Source organism: Panthera leo, chromosome A3 (assembly GCF_018350215.1).
Source record: "Panthera leo isolate Ple1 chromosome A3, P.leo_Ple1_pat1.1, whole genome shotgun sequence".
Classification (NCBI taxonomy): Eukaryota; Metazoa; Chordata; class Mammalia; order Carnivora; family Felidae; genus Panthera; species Panthera leo.
This window is the reverse complement of record NC_056681.1, coordinates 80,401,695-80,423,801: the sequence shown is the minus strand read 5'-3', so window position 1 is coordinate 80,423,801 and position 22,107 is coordinate 80,401,695. Positions and strand designations below refer to the sequence as shown.

The window sequence follows — 22,107 nt, the reverse complement described above, 5'->3', positions numbered from 1 at the left end:
CTTATGATCATCTCCAAAAACATACAGTCATTAGAGATACAGTAATCATTCACTAAGATGCTTTCTATTCTATTTCCAGTTTTAAACAGAAATGTCTATCACAATGCAAAAATATGCTACTGCTCTACTTCCTTCAGTGTTAAGGTCATTTGATGAAATGTATATACATTAATTAAAACTCTAACAAATTTAAACTTTTAAATATTACTCAATAATGTTATTTGGTCTTTATGCTAGTACCCTCCATTTACTGTCCGCAAAAAGCGTACAAGATTAAAGTAAGTAAGACACAAGGGTGGCTACTACCTAACGTTACAAAGTGACAAAATAGGTTATCCACCTGAGAAGTGGTTTTCCTGCTTCTATATGTCACTCAACTATTTACCAAAAATTGTAAAAACATTCAGTGTTCCTTAAAATGTTCTGGGCAGAGATTTCACTGAAAATCTGATTTTTAAAAAAGGTGGAACTTCATCTACAAAATTTTACCTATTAAAGAAAGATATTAAAAAGATCTCAATCCTCTGAAGTCCATCCATGCAAGAACCTCTAAGAATCCCAAAATTTAAGGTCTTTAAGAGCCCTTGCTTGCTTATGATAGTAAGCTGGCAGTGCTATCTGTTACCAGTGAAGGCTATTGCCTGCCTAATGAGGAAAGGATGATTTCACAAACCCGAATGGTTGGATAATATACATCCTTTCTGAAACATTGTGCTTATAAATGATCTTTGGTCAAGCATATTCAATTCCAAATCCGGTATTCAAGAGTTTCCATGACCTGATCCCTTTTTTTTCTTTTTTCGTTTTTTTTTTTGTTTTTGTTTTTGTTTTGTTTTGTTTTGTTTTTACATAGAGCGTGTACGCATGCGCACGCGAGAGCACAGGGGCGAGGGGCGGGGTGGGGGGAGAGAAAAAGACAGAGACAGAGAGAGAGATATCTTAAGCAGGTTCCACGCTCAGTGTGGAGCCCAATGCAAGGCTCAATCCCATGACCGTGGGATCATGGAAACTGATCATTTGACGTGAGCTGAAATCAAGAGTTGGATGCTCAACCAACTGAGCTGCCCAGGCACCCCTGACCAGATCCTTTTTAACCTAATCAGTTAACTAAGTAATTTCCTTATTCCCTCGTTTCCCTTCCAAGTTTATTATTTTCCTCTCATTTGTAAAGTTTCTGTGCCATTTATTATTAGCATGTATTGAATTCTGTTTTTCAAGTACTGTGCTAGATGCTTTTTATGCTTTTAATATCTCTAGTCCAAGGTATAATTTTGTAAAATATCTCTGTTTTATGGATGAGAAAACAGAGGTTCTGAAAGGAGAAATATGTATGAAGTCCAAATTTACAGCTAGCAAGTGTGATTCATGATTCAAATCCAGGCCTGTGTCCAAAGCCTTGCTTTCAGCATCCAATGCTGCTCCAACTTTTCCTTTTAGTTATCCTCAACAGTCAAGAAGATGCATATCTCCAAGGACTAGGACTCAGGACTAGAAGCAGCTCAATCAAAATAGGACACTTCTTTGAATTCATGTTTCATCTTCAAAATTCGTATGACTTTTCCCTATTTCTGAAATGATTCTGTGGAGATTTCATTATAAAAATACCTTGAAGTACATGTTAAAGAAGAGGATTTACAACACAGAAAGAAACTGCCACACAACTCTAAGGATAAACAGAGCCATGTTTGGCAAACAGCTCTTAAAATGTTCTTGATAATTTCAGTACATATTAACTCATTTACCTCTAACTTCTATAGTACTTTTCAGCCATCATTACACATTTAGCATACTATACTTCATTTATTCTTGTTTCATGTGTTTATTTCTCAAGCCAGATTTTAGTATCTGAGCAGAGATGTTCCCATGTATCCTCCATAGTAATTAATTATTGCAGCTAGGCTCTACACCCAGTGCCTAGGACAATAAACGTTTGATGAGTGAATTAGTGAATAAATGCATGGGTAAAATGGATGGGGCTTGAGAGTCTAAAGACTTCCATTTGAGACCAAGCTAAGAGGTTTTCTGTGTGTTCTTGAGCTAGTCATTTAACCTCACCAAGTCAGAGAAATTATAAGAATGTCCACTTTAGAGAGATTTCTCAGGGATTAAAAGAAGTATTTATTTGAAAACAGTTTGTATTCTTTAACAAAACTTACCAAATATTATTTATGAAGTTATAAATGATCAGTTGAAATAGTTTAATTTTATTTTAAGAGGCAGGTAAAGGAAGATCTTTAATATATCACATTTGTGTAACAAAGTAATTTTAGAAACAAAAGTAAAGTGTAATAATTCTGGTAAAGTATCATCTTTTTAATCGGTCTAAGTATGAGGACATAAAATTATTTTCCTAATGAGATATATTTCATAATGTATAAAGTACTGTTTTATACACTCACCCACTCCTATTTTCCAAATCTTTAATTTGGAAAAAAAAAAGTGGGTGACCCCAATATTCTCAAAGCCTTCTCCTTTCTGCATCAGAATTCTGATTCAGTAGGTCCAAGTTGGGGCCCAGGTGTCTGCATTGTTAAAAAAATGGCATGGACGATTTTAGGGCAGCAAATGCTAATTTAAAACTAAAAACATCAACACTTCTTTACCACTATTACCCACCATGTGAACCATGTAATTTTGTAGGTCCACAGCAACTATATAGTCAATTCTTTAATTTCTTAACTATAATGAAACTCAACTAAGTGGTTATAAATTACTATAGCCCTAGAGGAATCAACCAATATTTTTTAAAGTAAATTCTATGCCCAACCTGGGGCTTGAACTCATGACTCTGAAACCAAGAGTCACATGCTCTACCAATTAAGTCAGCCAGGAGCCCCTAACCAATATTTTTAAAATTAAATATTCTAGAAAGTAATCTCCTGAACTATATGCAGTTCCACAAAGGAGCCATAATCTCTCTTGTCTCTGCTCAAGGTAACCCAGCCACCTGAAGCACTTTCCAAATTCCCTGCAGCTATCAGGAGTACTTAATTTTTTTTTTTAAATGTTTTTATTTTTGAATGAAAGAGACAGAGACAAAGAGCAAGCGGGGTAAGGGCAGAAAGAGAGAGGGACACGTAATTTGAAGCAGGCTCCAGGTTCTGAGCTGTCAGCACAGAGCCTGACATGGAGCTCGAACCCATGAAGCACGAGACCATGACCTGTGCCAAAGTCACACACTTAACTGACTGAGCCACCCAGATGCCCCAGGAGTACTTAACCTTTAATCTGAAATCTCTCATTTGGATTTTGGCTAATACAGTGCCTATGCCTATATTATACTGTCTAAATTACAGCAACAGTCCCAAGGAGGCCTGAGGCAGCACTCAGTCAAACATATATTTCTGCAGCAAAATGAATAACCATTCATACTAAGTGGAATAAATACTACAACTAGCCTCACTTCAGGTCAGGACAGGTTTGGCCACCAAATGAATTTGAACCAAATTTTTGAAAAATACATATTTTAAAAAGTCTTCAGATAGTAAAGATTTTTGGCTTTTGAGGTTACAGATAAAGAACTGTAAAAACTTTATCAGTAAAGTTTTTTATTTTATCAGTAAAAAAAGACTGCAAAAAGATAAAAAAAACTTATCTTTTAGGTTTCAGTTTATATATTACTTTCATTAGAAAGCTTCCTCTAACCCACCAAAACTGGGGTTGGTATGTTCTATATGTGCACTTGTAATGCCCTATACTTATTCCTATCTTAGTGGCTGCCTGTTCATCTCCCCCTAAACGGTAGGGTACCTGGAGTCAGGGGCCACATCTTTTTCACTATTACATGCTCAATAACTAGCAAATATCTGCCACATAGTATCCACTTAATCAACTTAGTGAATAAATAAGCAATTTTAAGCATTAAGACTTTAATCTAGTAAAATTTTATATTATTGCTCTACTTACTTCATCTGTAAAGTATGATTAACATCAATAAAGATGAATTTCCACATAATACATTATGATAACAATCAGGAAATCCAACCAAAAAGACTACCCAATAGCATATGCACCGTGACAGTATAAAAACAGTACTTTGTGGCTGTAAAATAAAACTTTTCCTTAAGTTTGTTAGCTAGAACATTTCACAAAGTAAACTACAATATGAAATAAATTATTTAACATGCAGTAGTTTATTTACATTTTTGACACAGGACTTCTTGCATTACACATAGATAAATACAGTACAGTTGACTTTAGATTTTAATCCATTTGTGGTCCCTTCTGTGTCAAGAATTTTAGAATGTAGAATCTGAAGATGGAAATTTGGTTTCTTCTAATTAATATGCTCTAATAAAATTGAAAAATAATTGATAAAAAATTAAAGACATTAGGCAAGATGAAAATGGAAAACTAAGGAAATATTTAAGCAAATAGAGTTACACAAGAATCTTATGATTTTGAGGATTCTGACAGGCTCAAAGCATGCATAATCATTCTTGAGCATACTTTTTTTTTTTAACATTTTTTTAAGTTTATTTATTTTGAGAGAGAGAAGGAAAGAGTTCACCAGCAAGGGAGGGGCAGAGAGAAAGGGGGGAAAGAGAGAATCCCAAGCAGGTTCCAAGCTGTCAGTGCAGACCCAGAGGAGGGGCTCGAATCCACAAACCATGAAATCATGACCTGAGCTGAAATCAAGAGTCAGTCATTATACCACAGAGCCACTCAGGTGCCCCAGGCATATTTCTCTTTTAAATGAAACCAACATTTTTCCACAATTTTCTTTGAAGCCAATGGGTCACTTGGGAATAAAAGATATAGATTTTCCTCCAGAAGCACAATCTAAAAGATTTCTGAACTAGAATGGCACATTAAATATGTAGTATTAAAAAAAAATAGGAAAAAAAGGAATATATATGGACTTTCTCTGAAATTGGACAAAAATGAGAGTGAGCTAGCTGACAAAACTTCATTTAACTACTAGCTATATCTAGAATACCCTATCTTATTCACATAGCCAGTCAGTTACTATTCACATAATCATATATGACAACAAGGTGACATTAGAGAAACCCAGGAAAACCTGTGTACACTATGAGTTTCCTATCCCAAATCCAGGAGTTTAATTCTAAGAGGTTGGGGGGTTCAGGGGGGAAGGAAGCTCTGTTGCTTCTAATATAAGTTAAATTTTTTTCTATGTGGAAACAGAAAGAAATAGTATCACTTTTCAAGTACAAAATAATTTTGAACCATAGGCCTACCAGATCAGAAAGATCATCTAAAAGGAAGTTTACAAAAAAGAATTTTATTTTCCATTTGTAAATAGATCACCTTTTCTGGCATGCCAGGATCTTTTAGCAAGTTTCTAAACCAATGATATTCAAAAGCGGCCTTCATCATTAACAGAAGGAATGATACAATATCTGAGATGTACTTCAAATTATCTGGTAAAAATAAAAAATAGAAAAGTGGATGGACCAATGAAATAAATTTGGCAAAATACTGACAATTACTGAGGCTGAGAGATGGGTACATAAAGATGCATCATATTATTCCTACTACTATTGTATATGTTTGAAATAATTTTAAAAATTTAAGTTGAGATTTTTTAAATTGGATGTATATAATTAGTATACAATACTAACAAATACAGATATATGGGCATTACTGACTAACCACTCTCTAGTTATTGGGTTAACAGAAGAACAAAAAATGGAGTTGTTCCTAGTGGAAGTTTGAACGTCTTCCCCACCTACCTAGTGTCACTTCCATGTAGAAGGAAGGTCAACAGGGACTGATCAGGTTCAAGAAAGTTAACTGGGTCACATTTCTGTGGGGTAGAATATTAATAGGCAGGCTATAAGTAGGACTATACTAGAGCAAATGTCCTACCCTAAAAAAGCTAGGCCATCTCTAATTGGTACTTAAGATTATAAATTGTTGTATTGGTTACATGTGGGAGGAGATGTTTCTAATTTTTGTGATATGTGGGTTGTGGTGTTGTTATATGTACTATTCACCCTTTGGGACTTTGGAAACTAGTATTTATGAGTTTCTTGGGGCTAAAAAGATGATCCCAGTTTGGAGTTACTGAAGAAGCTATACCAGTTTAAATGAAAGCAACTGCAAGCTATAGTTCCTGTAAAAACTAGCCAGTCTTTACCCAACCATTGGAATGAGATCCTTTGGCTGAGATGACACAGAAGAAAATGATTAGAGGAAATAAGAGGCATTTATATATTATTTTTCCTCTGAAAGAAAAAGCAGAGGTAATTTATCAGACTACAATTCTGTGAGATCAAGAGACTGAGTAGATTTCAGAGGAGGATTCAAACTTAAATTTAATAAGGTCAGAAACTTTGATTTTAAATTGTTTACCTTGTATTGTTTGGGCTATTATATCATCTCTATTCGTGGTATAATCGTGTCAGTTGAGTTTGGCTGTACAACCAATCTTCTTCAATATAATCCAATAAAAGAAACAAAGCAAAGGAGATCTATAGTACTGTCTTGGAATTAACATAATTAATATCGCATCTAATCCATTTAAATGGCTTCTGGAGGTAATATCACATAAATGGCAATAAAAAGGGCAATGAGATGGCCAAACTGCCCATCTCATTGGTCACAGGTAAAAACAGTGGGAAAGACTGAATAGGTGGCCTCAACAAAACACATTACAATACTCTCTTCATCCCTAAGGAGGACACAACATCTCAAGTGAATCATCACATGCCTATTGCTAAATTTACTGGGTTAGTGGTAAAAATAAATAAATAAACGTCTATTGATCATTAGTGGGTACTTCATGTTTTATTTTGGGTGGTTTGTTTTTTGTTTTTTATTTTGGGGTAAAAAAAGCAAAAAAGCTCTTCCTTTCAATTATGTCATCAAGAACAGAAACTACTCTAAACTCACCATTGTCTCTCTTGCCCTCACCTGATCCTTCTTTTTTTCTGCTTGGAGTGCCTTTTTGTTGCATAACTCCTTTTTTTTTTTTTTTTTTTTTTTTATACTACACTGGGCAGACACTTCCTCCAGGAACTCTTCCCTGATGCTGCCCTCCTTTATAGTCTCCTAAAGAACCATTTTTCTTGCATTTCTGTCTTTAATTATATGACACCCTTAATAGTTTATAAATTTGAGAAGGACAGGATACTTCACACCATCAAATATAAGTCTCCACTCATTTTTAAATGATGTGCCATCATTTTATACAGCACTAAGAAAGAAAAAAAACACAACTAATTATAATTGCAGGACATCAAAAACTTAAGATGATCTAATTTCAGAGAAGTTAAATGTGGGGGAAAAACATGCATCTCAGAATCAAGGAAATTCTACATGTCTTTTTTTAAATATTTTTTTTAATGTTTATTTATTTTTGAGAGAGAGAGCACACACACAAGCAGAGGAGGGGCAGAGAATTCGAAGCCGGTTCAGCACTGACGGCAGAGAGCCCAATGCAGGGGACCTGAGCCAGAGTCGGACCCTTGGCCAGCTGAGTCACCCAGGCACCCCTGAAATTCTACATGTCTTAATTGACTTTGTAGCTTCAATATTAACAAAATTCTGGGCATACAGAAAATGCACAACAAATGTTTGCAAAATGACTGACTGAATGAATGAATTGAACCTAGCTTGATGTTTTTCATCAATATGCATTTTTAATTCATTCAAAAATCAAAAGATTCTTTTTAAAGAATAAAAATTTTTAAGTTTCAAAACAAGACTTATAGGTATAATTCACAAATATACTGGTTCTGATTTTAGTTGGATACCTTAAAGTACCAGGAAGGAAAAAACAACTGTTTTCGAAATATAACTATTATGGCTTCACATTAAAATAAAAGCCACAATGTCAAGTGCCCGGGTGAACAAACATTATTATGTTATGGTAGATGAAAAAAAGAAACATGTTGCTTTGTGATATCCATTCTTGATGATCTGCACTAATAATATGGAAATGGACTGTGAACAATCCAAAATAAAGGATAATTTAAAACTTGTTTATATTTGTTTTTGAAATATTTTCATATACTCGTATTGTGATTAGATAAACACAAACACAGACTGTCTGGCCCAGGGGTAGATATTAATAAATCACCAACACTTGTTTAATTTCAGAAAACAAACTGGTTCTTAATCTTGGATTACATTTATAAGGGGAGGATGTCCTAAATCAAAAGCTGAAACCTTTCAAAAGATACAAGTATGTTTAAGTTTAATCCAAGTGAGATATTTTCAAGTTGCGTTCTCATTTCTTGAGATAAGTCTAGAACCACTGAGAAGCATAAGTGGTATAAAGGAACAGAAAGACTAAAATCCTGCAACTATAAATTTGGAAATCTAGCTTCCTTTCTTTCACATTTTTCCATGTCCTCTAGAAAGAAAATTATAAAAATAACTATCCCTTACTGATAGCATCTAGATGCTTTCTATACATTATTTCTAATTTTCAGTAACCTATAGAGTAGATATTAATGCCATCACTTTATACCTACATACATTGAGACTGTAAAAGATTAAATAACTTGTACAAGGTCACAAAGCTAGCAGCAGTAAAATCACCTCTAAAGTTTTGACCTATGTGTAAGTAGCTTTCTGATCTAAAGAAGAAATGTCAGAAAAAAACTGGGAAATCTTTTCTGTGACCAGAAACAAAAGAACCAGCAAAATGAAGGCAGCATTACCTTAATTTACACAAAGAAGCAAGAAAGCTGCTTTGGGAAAAAAATATTCAGAATTCTGAGGACTGATAAATTCCGGAATTCTATTTTGTAATGTCTAGCGGTAGTCAATAACTTTTAGATGGAATATGTACAATAATTAAAAACTACCTTTACTAATATAATACTTATGTACCTCACAGGTTTATCACTATGAAAGGCTGATTAAAACTTCTCTATGACTCTACAATTTCAGTATTTCTTTCTGTTTTTATCACTAAGGGAGGTAGTTATTGCATAGGAGTTAGGGGTACAGGTCATAGAGAATGACAAGACCAGATAAAATTCTAACATCATAGCTATATAACTTAAGCAAGTTACTTAGCTTTCCTAAGTCTCATTTGCTTTATTCATAAAAATAATGTTATTAATATCTGACTCACGGAGTTATTGTATGAGTAAATGAGATAATGTGTACAAAACATTCTATACAGTATCCAGTACACAGTAAGTGCCCAATAAATGTTATGGTAATATATTTTGGATAATTCTCTGTTTTATTGAGATATATTAAACAAAAACTAAACTTTTTTTATTGGCTGTGGGGTTATGAAACAAAGTGGAAGGCAATCCATTAATATCCCATTCAAAGAGCATGCCTTTTCAGTGTTAGAATGTTTTACCAACAGACTTTCAAACAAAACCCCAGATTTTACAAGAGAAAAAGAGAGACTTCAGTCCTTTGAAATTGTAAAGGGGAAGCACATTTAAAATGTGGGGCAGAATACACTGTAACATGTTACTGCTACAGGAATACAAATGTTTCTCCAGACAAGAGTCAATTTCATCATTTACCACTGAGGGGAGCTGTAACCTAGGAAAAGGTTTATACAGAGTCCCAAGGCTATTTTTAAACTTTCTCACACCTTACAGTATTCAGTTAATAAACTCTGTTTATGCCTGCTATAAAAATAGACTTATGCACCTTTCAATGGGCTACTTTAAAGTAAGTTCTTCAGAAATTTAGAACTGGTATGGCTCTATCTTAAGAGTAATTAAGATTTTCTAAACAAACATTGTTTTTACCATCAATTACGACTCAAATTTAATTGGCTAACTCTTTAACACATCAAGTTAATAAAGCGATTACAGATCTATAATTGAGTCACGAGTGCTGAAAACTAAAAGACCATCCACGAGGGAGAAGCTCTTATATGAGAATGAAAGTTAGCTTTTAAAGCTGTAACCAATTTCAAGAAGTCTCAGTTTGTTTGATTTAAAACCTTCAATGACTACTCCAAGCACAATGTTCAAATCTATCCTACAGAAAGGACAGAATTGTTAACATGTATGAACATTTAACACAATTACACTGACGTGATATCCAGCCATCAGAACTCTCCCTACCATGTTTGGACCTGATCTTCCCAAGCTTCCCAGCTCCCCTGGGCTAAAAATGGCCCAGCCAGTATAGTATTCCTTTCATCACTGAGATATACAATGAAGTCAGGCGATACACTGACTCTGGAAGGAGTCAAAGCATGCTATAAATCTGTTACAAATATATTTTAGAACTTCAATCGTGATCATGATGATAACAATGGTAACAGCTAATATTCACTGAAATCATTTAATCTTCACAAGAACCCTATAAATTTGTGGCTGAAAAGTTAAGAAACTTACCACAATCACACAGCTTGTAAGTAGAAGAGCCAAGTTAGGGCTTAAAATTAGGTCTGTCTGACTCCAGAGCCCACATTCTTACTTCACTCTATTTTCATTGCCTACCTTCCCTAATCCCCATTTGAAAATATTTACTGAACATCTATTATATACCCGCTAGTCATGCGGGATTCCACAGTCTGTATATTAACTGAAGATGATTATTAAAGCACCAGTCTAAAATCTCTCAACCTAAAGCGCTAAAGCATGTACTTTATTTTTAAAGATGTCAAAGGGCATTTATGATTTTGTTCAACAAATGTTGAAAAAAGCATTTGCTATGTGAGAAGCACCATGCTAGATGCTGAACAGATAAAAAGATGAGTAAGACCTGGTCTTTCCTTTAAACCCCAAACTAATACAAAGTATACTCATAATTCAGTAGAGTATTTTTAGTTTTATAATTGTAAAAAAGACCTTCTTAAAAATAATTCTGCTACTGGCAATCATTTCATTAAAGAAATTCTAAAATCTACAAATCGCTATTAATTTTAATAAAGTAACATTTCTTCTACCACCAAAATGCTAGTGTACTTTAACAATGTATACAGTCAACAACGTGAAAGGTGATGAAATCTGCCATTAGCTTACATTTTCTATGACAAATGTCCACTCTTTATCTTCAAATTCCTCTGCATGAGGATCCTGTAACAAAAGCAAAATATAAAGTTGAAATAGTTTTCTTTAAACCATTCAATCCAACCAAGAACATACAAATGGCCGTGCTTTTACCTTTTACCAACTGTTAAAAAGGGACAAGCAGAATAGCCTACTCTTAGAAACTTCCATAATTTCTCTACATCTAAATCATTATTTTATATTGAAAAATTCTCTATTTTACTTACGTTGATGCATGTAATTATCTTCCATCATTGCACCACTGAAAAAAGAAACCTGATCAGAGAGAGTGATAATTTAATGAACTATTAAGAAGCACTTTACTAAGATATAAAATGCTTGGGGTGCCTGAGTGGTTCAGTCCGTTAAGCATGGGACTCTTGATTTCAGCTCAGGTCATGATCTCAAGAGTTAGTGGGACAGAGCCCCATTCTGATGGGGCAGAGCCTGTTTGGGATTCTCTCTCCCTCTCTCCTTCTCCCTGCATGCCCACGTTCTCTTTCTCCCAAAATAAATAAACTTAAAAAAAAAAAGATATAAAATGCTCATATAAAAGTCCTCATCCTGTTTTTATACTCGTATATTGTAAACTAAAAGTACCATTTGAGACAAGGTTTTCTTCTGAAGAGGTTATATAAACATCTGGAATTTCAAAGCACAACAAGAGACTTTATAATCTACACAAAATGGCAAATTGGCATGGCTATTGATACCTTCATTCCTCCTCCCCTCCCATCAACCCTGAAAATGCCTCAGAAACCTGAGAAAGGATAATGAAGCCTCCAACCAAAGGCAACTTAAAAAAAAAAAAAAAAAAAAAAAAAAAGCACACTTTTGCAAGTATTTACTTGACAAATACTTAATGGTTACTTATTATATAAGAAATTGTAGATGTGAAAATGGACTCAAACACTGTTGTCCTTGCCTCTGAAGACAAACACAACTAATCTAAATAAATATGGTAAAAGAAATACATGGTTTCACCACAGGTTAGAAAACAACACAACAGTTATACATATATACAATGGAGTATTACTTAGCAATCAAAAAGAATGAAATCTTGCCATTCACAACAACGTGGATGGAACTCCAGGGTATTATACTAAGCGAAATTAGTCAGGAGAGAAAGACAAGTATCATATGACTTCACTTATATAAGGGCTTTGAGATACAAAGCAGATGAACATAAGGGAAGGGAAGCAAAAATAATATAAGAACAGGGAGGAGGACAAAACATAAGAGACTCTTAAATATGGAGGACAACAGAGGGTTACTGGAGGGGTTATGGGAGGGGGGATGGGCTAAATGAGTAAGGGGCATTAAGGAATCTGCTCCTGAAATCATTGTTGCACTATTTGCTAACTAACTTGGATGTAAATTAAAAAAGAAAAAAAGAAAGAAAAAATAAATAAAAAGAAAATAACACATCACTTACAGGAATACATAGGAAAGTTTTATGAGAAAGAAGGCATCTATGCTAGGTGGGATAGTACAGATTTCCACAGATATTTGAATAAGTAAAGGCAAAAGCAATGGAGTATAAGACATAAAAGAAAAGCAGTGGGGTCACATCTATGTGCATTTACTTATTCAGATTCAACTCCACATATTAGAGAAGGCACAGGGATGGAGGTATTGAGGATGAGAGAATATTTAAATACAGCAGGCTTTGGGCTCAACATTCCACTCTAAGAATGAGGGAGTACACATACATGGAAAATGGGCTCTGCTATTCCTTTAATGGGGTTTAGGTCCCACATGCTTCTCATAGGGAAGCATCTTATTCATGATTGATTCCACTTTAGTCTGTTAATAATCTTTTGCTTCTACTGCCACAGCTGAGTTTTGGTTCTTATCATTTTGTGCCTGAGCTATTTCAAGATAAAAGTGACTACGACATTCAGTCTTTCTGCCCTCCAATCAATCTTATACACAGATTATTCTCCCAAACCACAGTTCTGACCGTGTTGGTACCAACTCAGATTTCTTTAATGACACCCACCACCTATGGGATAAATTCCAAACTCCTTAGTTAGTTCTTTATTTCTGTTTACTTATTTTTCACATTAAAGCATGGTGGCTGGCTAATTCTGAGCTGTAGTGAGGCAATTAGTTCTATGAGTAAATCCACACAAATGGGATAAAAAATCTGTCAAAAAGGAGTTTCTTTTGTGGTGCTGGGCAGAGGGGAGGTAGGAAAGGCTAGAAGAGAAAGACAGGTAGAAAATTCTACCTGATATTTGTTTCCTCAGTTTGGCCCTGTCCACAAACTAGGTTTATGGAGAGAGAATACCGTAAATAAAGGCTGAAGGAACTTTTCCATGAGTGATTTAGGTCATAAACAGTGCTACTTTAGAGACCAACTAATAAAGTATATCACAATGCAGAGGAAAGAGACATCTTACCAACCTTGCTGCCTGCCCTCCCTCCCCACCCCCCCCAACACTTTGTTGAGGAACACAGCAGAGTTTCAGCACAGCTAATATAATTAATAACAATAAATATTTACTAAGCACACACTCTGCCCCAGTTATTGTGCTAAGTGTTTTCATCATCACAGCAACTTATGAAATGTGTAGTATTTTTATTACCATTTAAAAGAACAGAAAACTGAGACATCAAAGATGTCCCATCCCACAGTGAACAACCAGTAAGTGTTAAAACTATGTTACGATCCAGGTCTGTCTGACTTTTAGTTATGTTGTTGGTTCAGTTTTACTACTTTGTCCCCAGGACCTAGAAAAGTACCAGGCACACAGCAGGCTCTCAAGAATATTTGAGGAATGAATTAATGACTATATCTTATAATTTGACAAATACTGAACATTGCCTTATATATGACATACATTAATTCTCAAAGGAGATGAAACAGTTTTTTTTAATGTTTATTTATTTTTGAGGGAGAGAGAGAAAGCACAGGGGAGGGGTAGAGAGAGACAGGGATAGAGGATCTGAAGCTGGCTCTGTGCTGACAGCAGAGACCTGATGATACAGGGCTCAAACTCATGAACTGTGAGATCATGACCTGAGCCAAAGCCAGATGATTAGCCAATTGAGCCACCCAGGCACCCCAGATGAAACATGTTTTAAAAACACAGGCAACGTATTACTCCTAAAAGAATAGTTTCAGTGGGACCAAGGGACACGTTTGATAGGTCAAAGTCAGTAAAAAGACATGAAAGAGCAAAAGTAATGTTCATTTTCAAGCCATTTTAAAATGGCATATATACACACAATTAACTATTTATATTATTGATCAGACAAAAACATCTGTAATGAAAATTGCTTCTAGCGTGTATCAATTAAGTCTTCTCTGTATCCTACTTTCTACCCTCTAGAATCTCCTACCTTACCGCTGCAGTAAAGAGAAAAACTGAAAATGGCTCAAAGAACCATTTTTATTTTCAAAACCCTAAAAGGTTTTTTTTTTTTTTTTCATTTACTAGAAACAGCTATTTTCAATCTAATTCAAATTTCAAAAACAAACATGCAGAGTAAAAAAATTAGTATCTGGTCAAGTTGTAGGAAAATGAAACATACAACTTTTTGCAAAAGCATTTTGTCTATGAGCACACTTCTGTGGATACCAACCACACTTAGGACAAAAAGGGTTCAGAGCAGTCCCTTCCCACTTGCAAATTTCAAGATTAAATGAGTTGTGAGACTTTAATAAAAGTAAAAGAGAGGAAAATATGAAAAAGTTTTCCACTTGAATATTTTAAATGCTGTTCAAAAGCAAGATCCAAAAATTACACTGAAGGAATAAAAAGTTGTTTTATCATTCTGCCCTTCTGTTAGAAATCTGGAGAGAGGGGGAGTTGGGGAGATAAAAGCCTCCACTGAAAATATTGTTTTAATATTTAAAATGGTTGCAAGTTTGCCTCAATATCACAATTAACCAAAAATGTTTACTACAACAAACTGGGGAGAAATGGGTATTAGTTCTTCTTCCAACAGACTAAAACTCAAAGTCATAAAAGTTCAGTGATAAGGATATGCTGAACATTCTCATCGGTACTTGAAAACAACACTTATCTCTTAATCCTCCAAGTACCCATTTCAACAGCCACTTTCAACTCAGAATCACTCAGCTAGTACACATCCTTTTCCCAAACACATGGCTGTCAATTATTTATCAGCCCTATTCTAGCCCCTTACTCTCTATCATCATTTTTTTCAAGTTGTAAAACTATGTCCATTCGTTTTCTTTCCTAGTGTAAACAGCAAATCAAATCAAAATATTCAAAAAATTACTTAAAAGTCTTCCTCAAGCATGTCGGAGATCTTGCTGTTGTAATCTATATTCATAGCAGTTTTGTTTTTTTTTTTATTACAGAATAGGATGTACAATGTGAAGGAAAGAAGAAGGGCTAAATCACTGTGACTTAGCAAGTCATGTTCTTCTTTAGTCTCAGTTTCCTTATCAGTACAAAAGGGATAATTATACAACCTTGGTTGGGGTTGCTGTGTGAGAATGATAGGAAATGTTCCAAAGGTCTTGCTGCTACCTACTAAGCTTACTGTACCATTCCAGTAAGAGATATATGGATAAAGGGAGTTTAATAACAGGCTTTTAGTACAGCTGACTAAAGGACTATCAGATAGTCCTGAACCTCCTTGAAAAAAGGAAGAGTAGTGACTATCTCACCCCTTATTTCTCTCTGGGCAAATTAAGTATGTATATATATGACAAGCACGATTGAGCAATGTTATAACGTCAATAACAGTAATATCAAGACTATAAAACATAAAGTGCTAAAAATCTTTTGTAAAATAGATATCTGTGAAATACAGAGCATTTAAAAGTAGTATTCCATTCATGAGTTAGTATATTAACATTCATCACACTCTTCTGTTTTACTGATCTCTGCAGTAGTTCCTGAATAAATGTATTAATAAATTAGATCACAAAATTAAAAGGACTTTTTTACACACTGATTTCATGCTAAGCCATATAATGTTTCTCTACTTAAATTTCATGTCCTTAAATATTTAGTGGATTTTCACAAACTTTACATTATTAAATTATGCTCAATGAGATGTCTTTCTTCCTTCTGTCCAGCAAAAGTAACTTCAACACAACTGGAATGATTCAAAGAAGAAATTAAGCATTGTTTTCTAATTTTACCACTTTCAAAAAGGCTAAAATGAAATCTTTCCCCACCATTTTGGGGAAGCAGGTAAGGAGTTAGGAAAGTAAACATTCTAGTGCCTAATGGGAACTCAGTGAGGACTACTTTGTAATGTTTCAAGAAATATGGAAGACTTTCAAGAAAAAAAAACATGTATGTATAACAGGCAGGTAGTTATACACACAGCTATGTTTTTGGATCTGTCCTTTGAATTTACAACCAGAATCTTGCTTTTAAGCTACAGTACTTGTAAAATATTAATGTCATTAAGATATTTATCAAATATCAATTTAAAATTTCTCTTCTTACATTAACATAAATAAAATACTTGTTTTTAAAAATTTTTTTTAATGTTTATTTTTGAGAGAGAGAGAGTGTGCAAGCAGGGGAGGGGCAGAGAGAGAAGTAGACACAGAGTCTGAAGCAGGCTCCAGGCTCTGAGATGTCAGGACAGAGACTGACGCAGGGATCGAACCCACGAGCTGTGAGATCATGACCTGAGCAGGAGTCTGGCGCTTAACCGACAGAGCCACCCAGGTGCCCCTAAAATACTTATTGAATACTAATTTTAAAACATATCTTCTGATGAGTCAATTAGGGCTAACAAAATGAGGCTCAGGACTAAAGAATTCCACAAACCTCACTTTCTACGATAAAGCACTTTAAAGTTTCCTATGGGTAGGGTGCCTGGCTGGCCCAGGCGGTTAAGCATCCCACTTTGGCTCAGATTACGATCTCATGGTTCAGTTCATGAGTTTGAACCCCGCTTTGGGCTGTGCTCACAGCTCAGAGCCTGGAGCCTGCTTTGATTTTGTGTCTCCCTCTTTCTCTGTCCTTCCCCCCCTCGTGATCTGTCTCTCTTTCTCTCTCAAAAAGAAACATTAAAAAAAATTTTTTTTTAAGTTTCCTGTGGGTAGACTATAGGAAGTAGTAAGAGAAGTATTTCAACTGATCTCAAAATTGTTAACAAGTTGAAAAGGACTCCCAAATTATTCTGATTTCATAGACCATGAAATACCCTCATGAACTTGCATTGATATAAACTGCTATATCCACAAAAACAATGCATATTCTATATATTTGGACCCAAATATATAGAACAACGAATACTGAAATATTCTGTCATTTAGAACCATGATTATAAAATAATAAGTTGCATAAATTATAAAAATGGAACTTACCTTAAAAAGTGTCACAGTGATTTCAATGTTTTCAGGAACAGGCCACACTACAACACCACGGTATGGATTTTTTATTCCAGGTTGCCAGCTATGAGCCTACCAGAATAGTTAAAATAATGGCTTTAATATGAAGTACAGGAAATGCAATGTTAATAATTTACAAAAATTTATTGACACTGTTTATCTATTAGATCTGTAGTCTCCTTGAAACAAAAAAGATTAATCAAGTTAGATTTTTCAAGCATTAAAGTTGGGCCATGACAGTTCTATCACATGATAGCTATAGATTACTATCTGTAACCAAAATTTCACTATCTCCCTCCCACCATCACATGCAAGAATATGCAAAAATGAGGTGTCTCATATTTTCAAAAGCTACTGTTTGTGATTGGATAAAAATTTTTTAGGAGAAATATTTTAAAAATTATTTTGTGATCGGGGCACCTGGGTGGCTCAGTCAGTTAAGCGTCCAACTTCAGCTCAGGTCATGATCTCATGGTTTGTGAGTTCAAGCCCTGTGTCAGGCTCTGTGCTGACAGCTCAGAGCCTGGAGCCTGCTTCAGATCTGTGTACCCCTCTCTCTCTGCCCCTCCCCTACTTGTTTTCTCTCTCTCTCAAAAATAAATAAACATTAAAAAAATATATTTTTTGATCTAGGAACTTAAAGGCAAATTCATTCTTTAAAAGGAAAAACAAAGTGCATACTTTGCATTTAAGTTCATTTCCCATTAAACTGTAATGTTTATTTGGGACAAGTAAAGAAGAAAACAGTTTTTATAGAGTTAATATTTCTAGCACTTGTAATTTTAAAGATTCTTTTTCCTTGTCAATCTGGTTTATTGTGGTTCCCTAAGGACCTCCCAAAATTTGGAAGTCATCACTATAGTTCTTTCTTTGTGGTGGCATTTCCAGTCAAAGCTGATGGAAGATTAGGTATGCCAAGACATCTCCGTTTTCTTTTCTATGAGCTGCAGGACACTCCATGAAAGTGATAATGAAAGCTAACACTATGGAGTACTTTCTAAGTGTCAGTCCAAGTTTGAAATTTACTTATGTTTAACTCATTTAATTAGCATAAGAACCCTATGAGGTAGCTACTATTCATTCATTCATTCATTCATTCACTGACTCACTCACTGATTCACGCATACAATTGATTCTATCTGCCAAGCACTGTCCAGGCACTGGAGTAGTTTAAAAAAAAAAAAAAAAAAAAAAAATCTGCTTTAGTGGAGTTAACGATATACTAGAAAGAAGCAGACAAACAAAATAATTAAGTAAAATATACAGTATGTTAGATAGAGGAAGTGCTATGGAGAAAAAAATGGAAGAAAGAAGGCTGGAGGGGAGGCAAGAGAAAGTAACAAATGTCAACAGGATAGTCAGAGAAGGCATCATTGAGAAGAGGACACTTGAGAGAAGGCCTGACAGAGGTAAAGGAATCAGATACATAGATACATGGGATGAGACTTCTAAGGAGATGGAACAGCAACTGGAAAGGTCAGTCAGATAACAACAAGGCCAATGTGGTTGGAGCAAAGTTGGATACCAGGCTGGAGAAATAAGGAGGGTCCAGTCATATAAGGCTCTGAGAGGCCATTACAAAGACTTTTGACTTATTTATAATTCGAGTGAAATGGAAAGCCACTGAAGGTTTTTAAGCAAAGGCATGATGCTCTAAGTTATGTTTTAAAGGACACACTTCACTAATATAGCAAGAATAGGCTGTAGACATAAGAGAGGAAACAGGAAGACCAAGTAGAAGCTATTGCAATAATCCTGGGGAGAGGTGATGGTGATTTGGCTTCAAGTAGTAGAAAAGTGGTAAAGTGGTCAGATTCTGGATATATTTTTTCTTTATATTTTCAAGACAGAAACAACAAGATCTGCAGACTACATGAGAGAAAGAAGGTAACCAAGGCTGATTCCAAGGATTTTGCCCTTGAGCAACTGGAAGAAGAGAATTGCTATTAACAGATACAAAACAAGACTGCAAGAAGAGCAGGTTTGGAAAGTAAGATTGGGAACTCTGTTTTATACACATTAAATCTAAGGTGCATATTATATATTCAAGTGTAGATCTTCAAACAGGCAGCTGGAATAAATCTGGGAATCATTACCATACATAGGTGATACTTAAAGCTTAAGAGTGGATATGATCCCAAGGGACAGAGTACAGATAGAGAATATAAATGTTCAAGAACTGAACCTTGGAGCATAACATTAACAGGTCCAGGAAGTGAGGAGGAATCAGCAAAAGAGGGTTGGTACAGCAGAAGGAAAACCAGAGGTGTGTGGTATCCTGAAAGTCCAGTGAAGAAAATGTTTCATGGAGTGGGAGACAATCTGTGCCAAATCTTGGTGATAGGTTAGACAGAATGAGACCTGAAAAATAACCATCGGATTTAAGAAAGCAGAAGCCAATTCTGACTTCACAAGAGCCATTTCAGTGGAATGATGAGAGCAAATGCCTGACTGGACTGGAAAGGGTTCAACAAAGAATAAGAAAAAAGAAAGTAAAGATATCAAGTACACTCAATTCCTCTGAGATTTTTGCTGTAAGAGAAAGAGAAAACTAGTCTGCCTTTAGTGGTAAAATAATGGCAGAGAGAATTTTTTTAATAAAAATATTTTAATGCTGATGGTAAATATCCAGTTAAGAGGGAAAACTGAATGATGCAAAAGAGAAAGAATTACTAGAGTCATGTCCTTAACAGTAGGAAAAGGAGACAGATTGACCTTTGCCAGAAGCATAGATAATTCTTTCATGATAACAAGAAAGAAGCTAGAGGATATGACTGCAGGTGTGTGACAAGGAACAAATTTAACAGATGAGGAAAATGAGACACGGACTTGCCCAAGATCACACAGCAAGTAAGTGGCAGAAGTTGGATATGAACCCACAAAATGGAAGTGAGAAAGGATCAAGATCATGGAAACTTATGTCCATTCAAATCTTATCATATGTTGTTAGTTAAGATACCAGCATAAGATAGGTTTAGCAGCATCTCCCCACTTCAACTCATAAATTGTTAGTAATTCTCTCTCTATTCTCTCTCCATTGCCGTCCAATCATAAAACTTCAGGGAAGGAAAGGGAAGTAGACACTGACCACAACAGAGTTAGCACACTATACCCAACAGCAAAAAGCTGAGTTCTACTGATTAAAGAATATCTCTAGAGATTCTTCTATTCCTCTATTTATGGAAATATGCCTACTGACAATTCTAGAACAAAAACTTCACAAAGTCAAGAATCTCCATTTTGAAAAGTAAATTTCTGCCTACCTTAGATAATCCTTAATCAAAACTCCACTCTACATACTCTACATAGTTAATCTTGAAGATTTATGACAATTCTAATTCTTTTTTTTTTTTTTTTTCTTCTTTTTTTTTTTTTTTAACGTTTTTTATTTATTTTTGGGACAGAGAGAGACAGAGCATGAACGGGGGAGGGGCAGAGAGAGAGGGAGACACAGAATCAGAAACAGGCTCCAGGCTCCGAGCCATCAGCCCAGAGCCTGACGCGGGGCTCGAACTCACAGACCGCGAGATCGTGAGATCGTGACCTGGCTGAAGTCGGTCGCTTAACCGACTGCGCCACCCAGGCGCCCCAAATTCTTACGTACTGTGATAGTAGGTCAGACTATTCCTCTGGTCTTTCCAAACTCACCATCATTATATTTTCATAGCCTCCCCACAGAATAAAAACATAGAGTGTTCAGTTCAGGAACTGAACTTTTCTCATTAGCCACAGCAGCAAAGATACAGTATTTGTAAAATTCTTTTTTTTTTTTTTTTTTAATGTTTATTTACTTTTGAGAGAGAGTGAGCATGCACCTGAGCAAGTGGGGGAGGGGCAGAGAGAGATGGAGACACAGAATCCGTACAGGCTCCAGGCTCTGAGCTGTCAGCACAGAGCCCGATGCAGGGCTCAAACTCACAAACTGTGAGATCATGACCTGAGCCAAAGGCAGACGCTCAACTGACTGAGCCACCCAGGTGCCCCATTTTTTTAATGTTTATTTATTTTTGAGAGAGAAAGAGAGAGAGAGAGAGAGAGGGCACAAGCTGGGAAGGGGCAGACAGAGAAAGGGAGACACAGAACTGGAAGCAGGCTCCAGGCTTTAAGCTGTCAGTGCAGAGCCCGATGCAGGGCTCGAACCCAGAAACCACGAGATCATGACCTGAACCAAAGTTGGATGCTCAACTGACTAAGCCATTCAGGCGCCCCTAGTATTTGTAAAATTCATAATGAAAAAATGACCATCAATGGATTTTAGACCTGAAGATACCCTTAGGAGATCTAATCCAGATAAGAAAACCAGAGCAATCAAAGAGTAAATAGCTTGCCTGAACCCACATGAATAATCAGTAGGAGAACCACCTACATGATTTCCAAGTTCAAATTTCTTCACCCGACCAACATCTTACCCAGCTCTATCTCTGATTCATACAGTGGTCAAGAAAATAGTCTTCTATCGCTAAATTCTTAACATTTATGTGGATAATACAAATATCAAAAGTGAGAAAAGCAGGGAATGCAGAGATCACTGGGCAGAGTTAGTAGATAGTAATATCAGATAATTTCTTCAGGTACCCTAATGCTAGCACTCTAAATGACCTCTTTCAATCCTCCTTCTTCGATCACAGAATAGAAATTAGATTGCTGAACAAACAAAAATAAAATCTGGTTAACAAACTAAAATCTTTTTTTTTTTTTATTAAAAGAAGATGTAAGGGTGTTAGTTCCCAAGTTGCTAATATGCTGCCATTTTCTTACCATTCCACTCAGCATCTCTGTCCCCAGCAACAAAGGTCCAACTAAGTCAGAGCTCTGGTTTTC

The 22,107-nt window shown here is 35.5% G+C and overlaps 1 protein-coding gene across 17 annotated transcripts in view; it reads right to left on the bottom strand.

Moving 5' to 3' along the window:
• Window positions 1-22,107, bottom strand: part of EHBP1 (EH domain binding protein 1) — a 369,979-nt gene that overhangs the window by 241,057 nt on the left and 106,815 nt on the right. For all 17 annotated transcript variants that reach the window (XM_042932413.1, XM_042932414.1, XM_042932416.1 and 14 more), the window contains 2 exons: window positions 17,263-17,358; window positions 10,923-10,976 (listed from right to left, as the gene is read on the bottom strand). In XM_042932413.1, coding sequence (XP_042788347.1) covers window positions 10,923-10,976; window positions 17,263-17,358 — 150 coding nt within the window. The remainder of the gene's footprint in view (window positions 1-10,922; window positions 10,977-17,262; window positions 17,359-22,107) is intronic.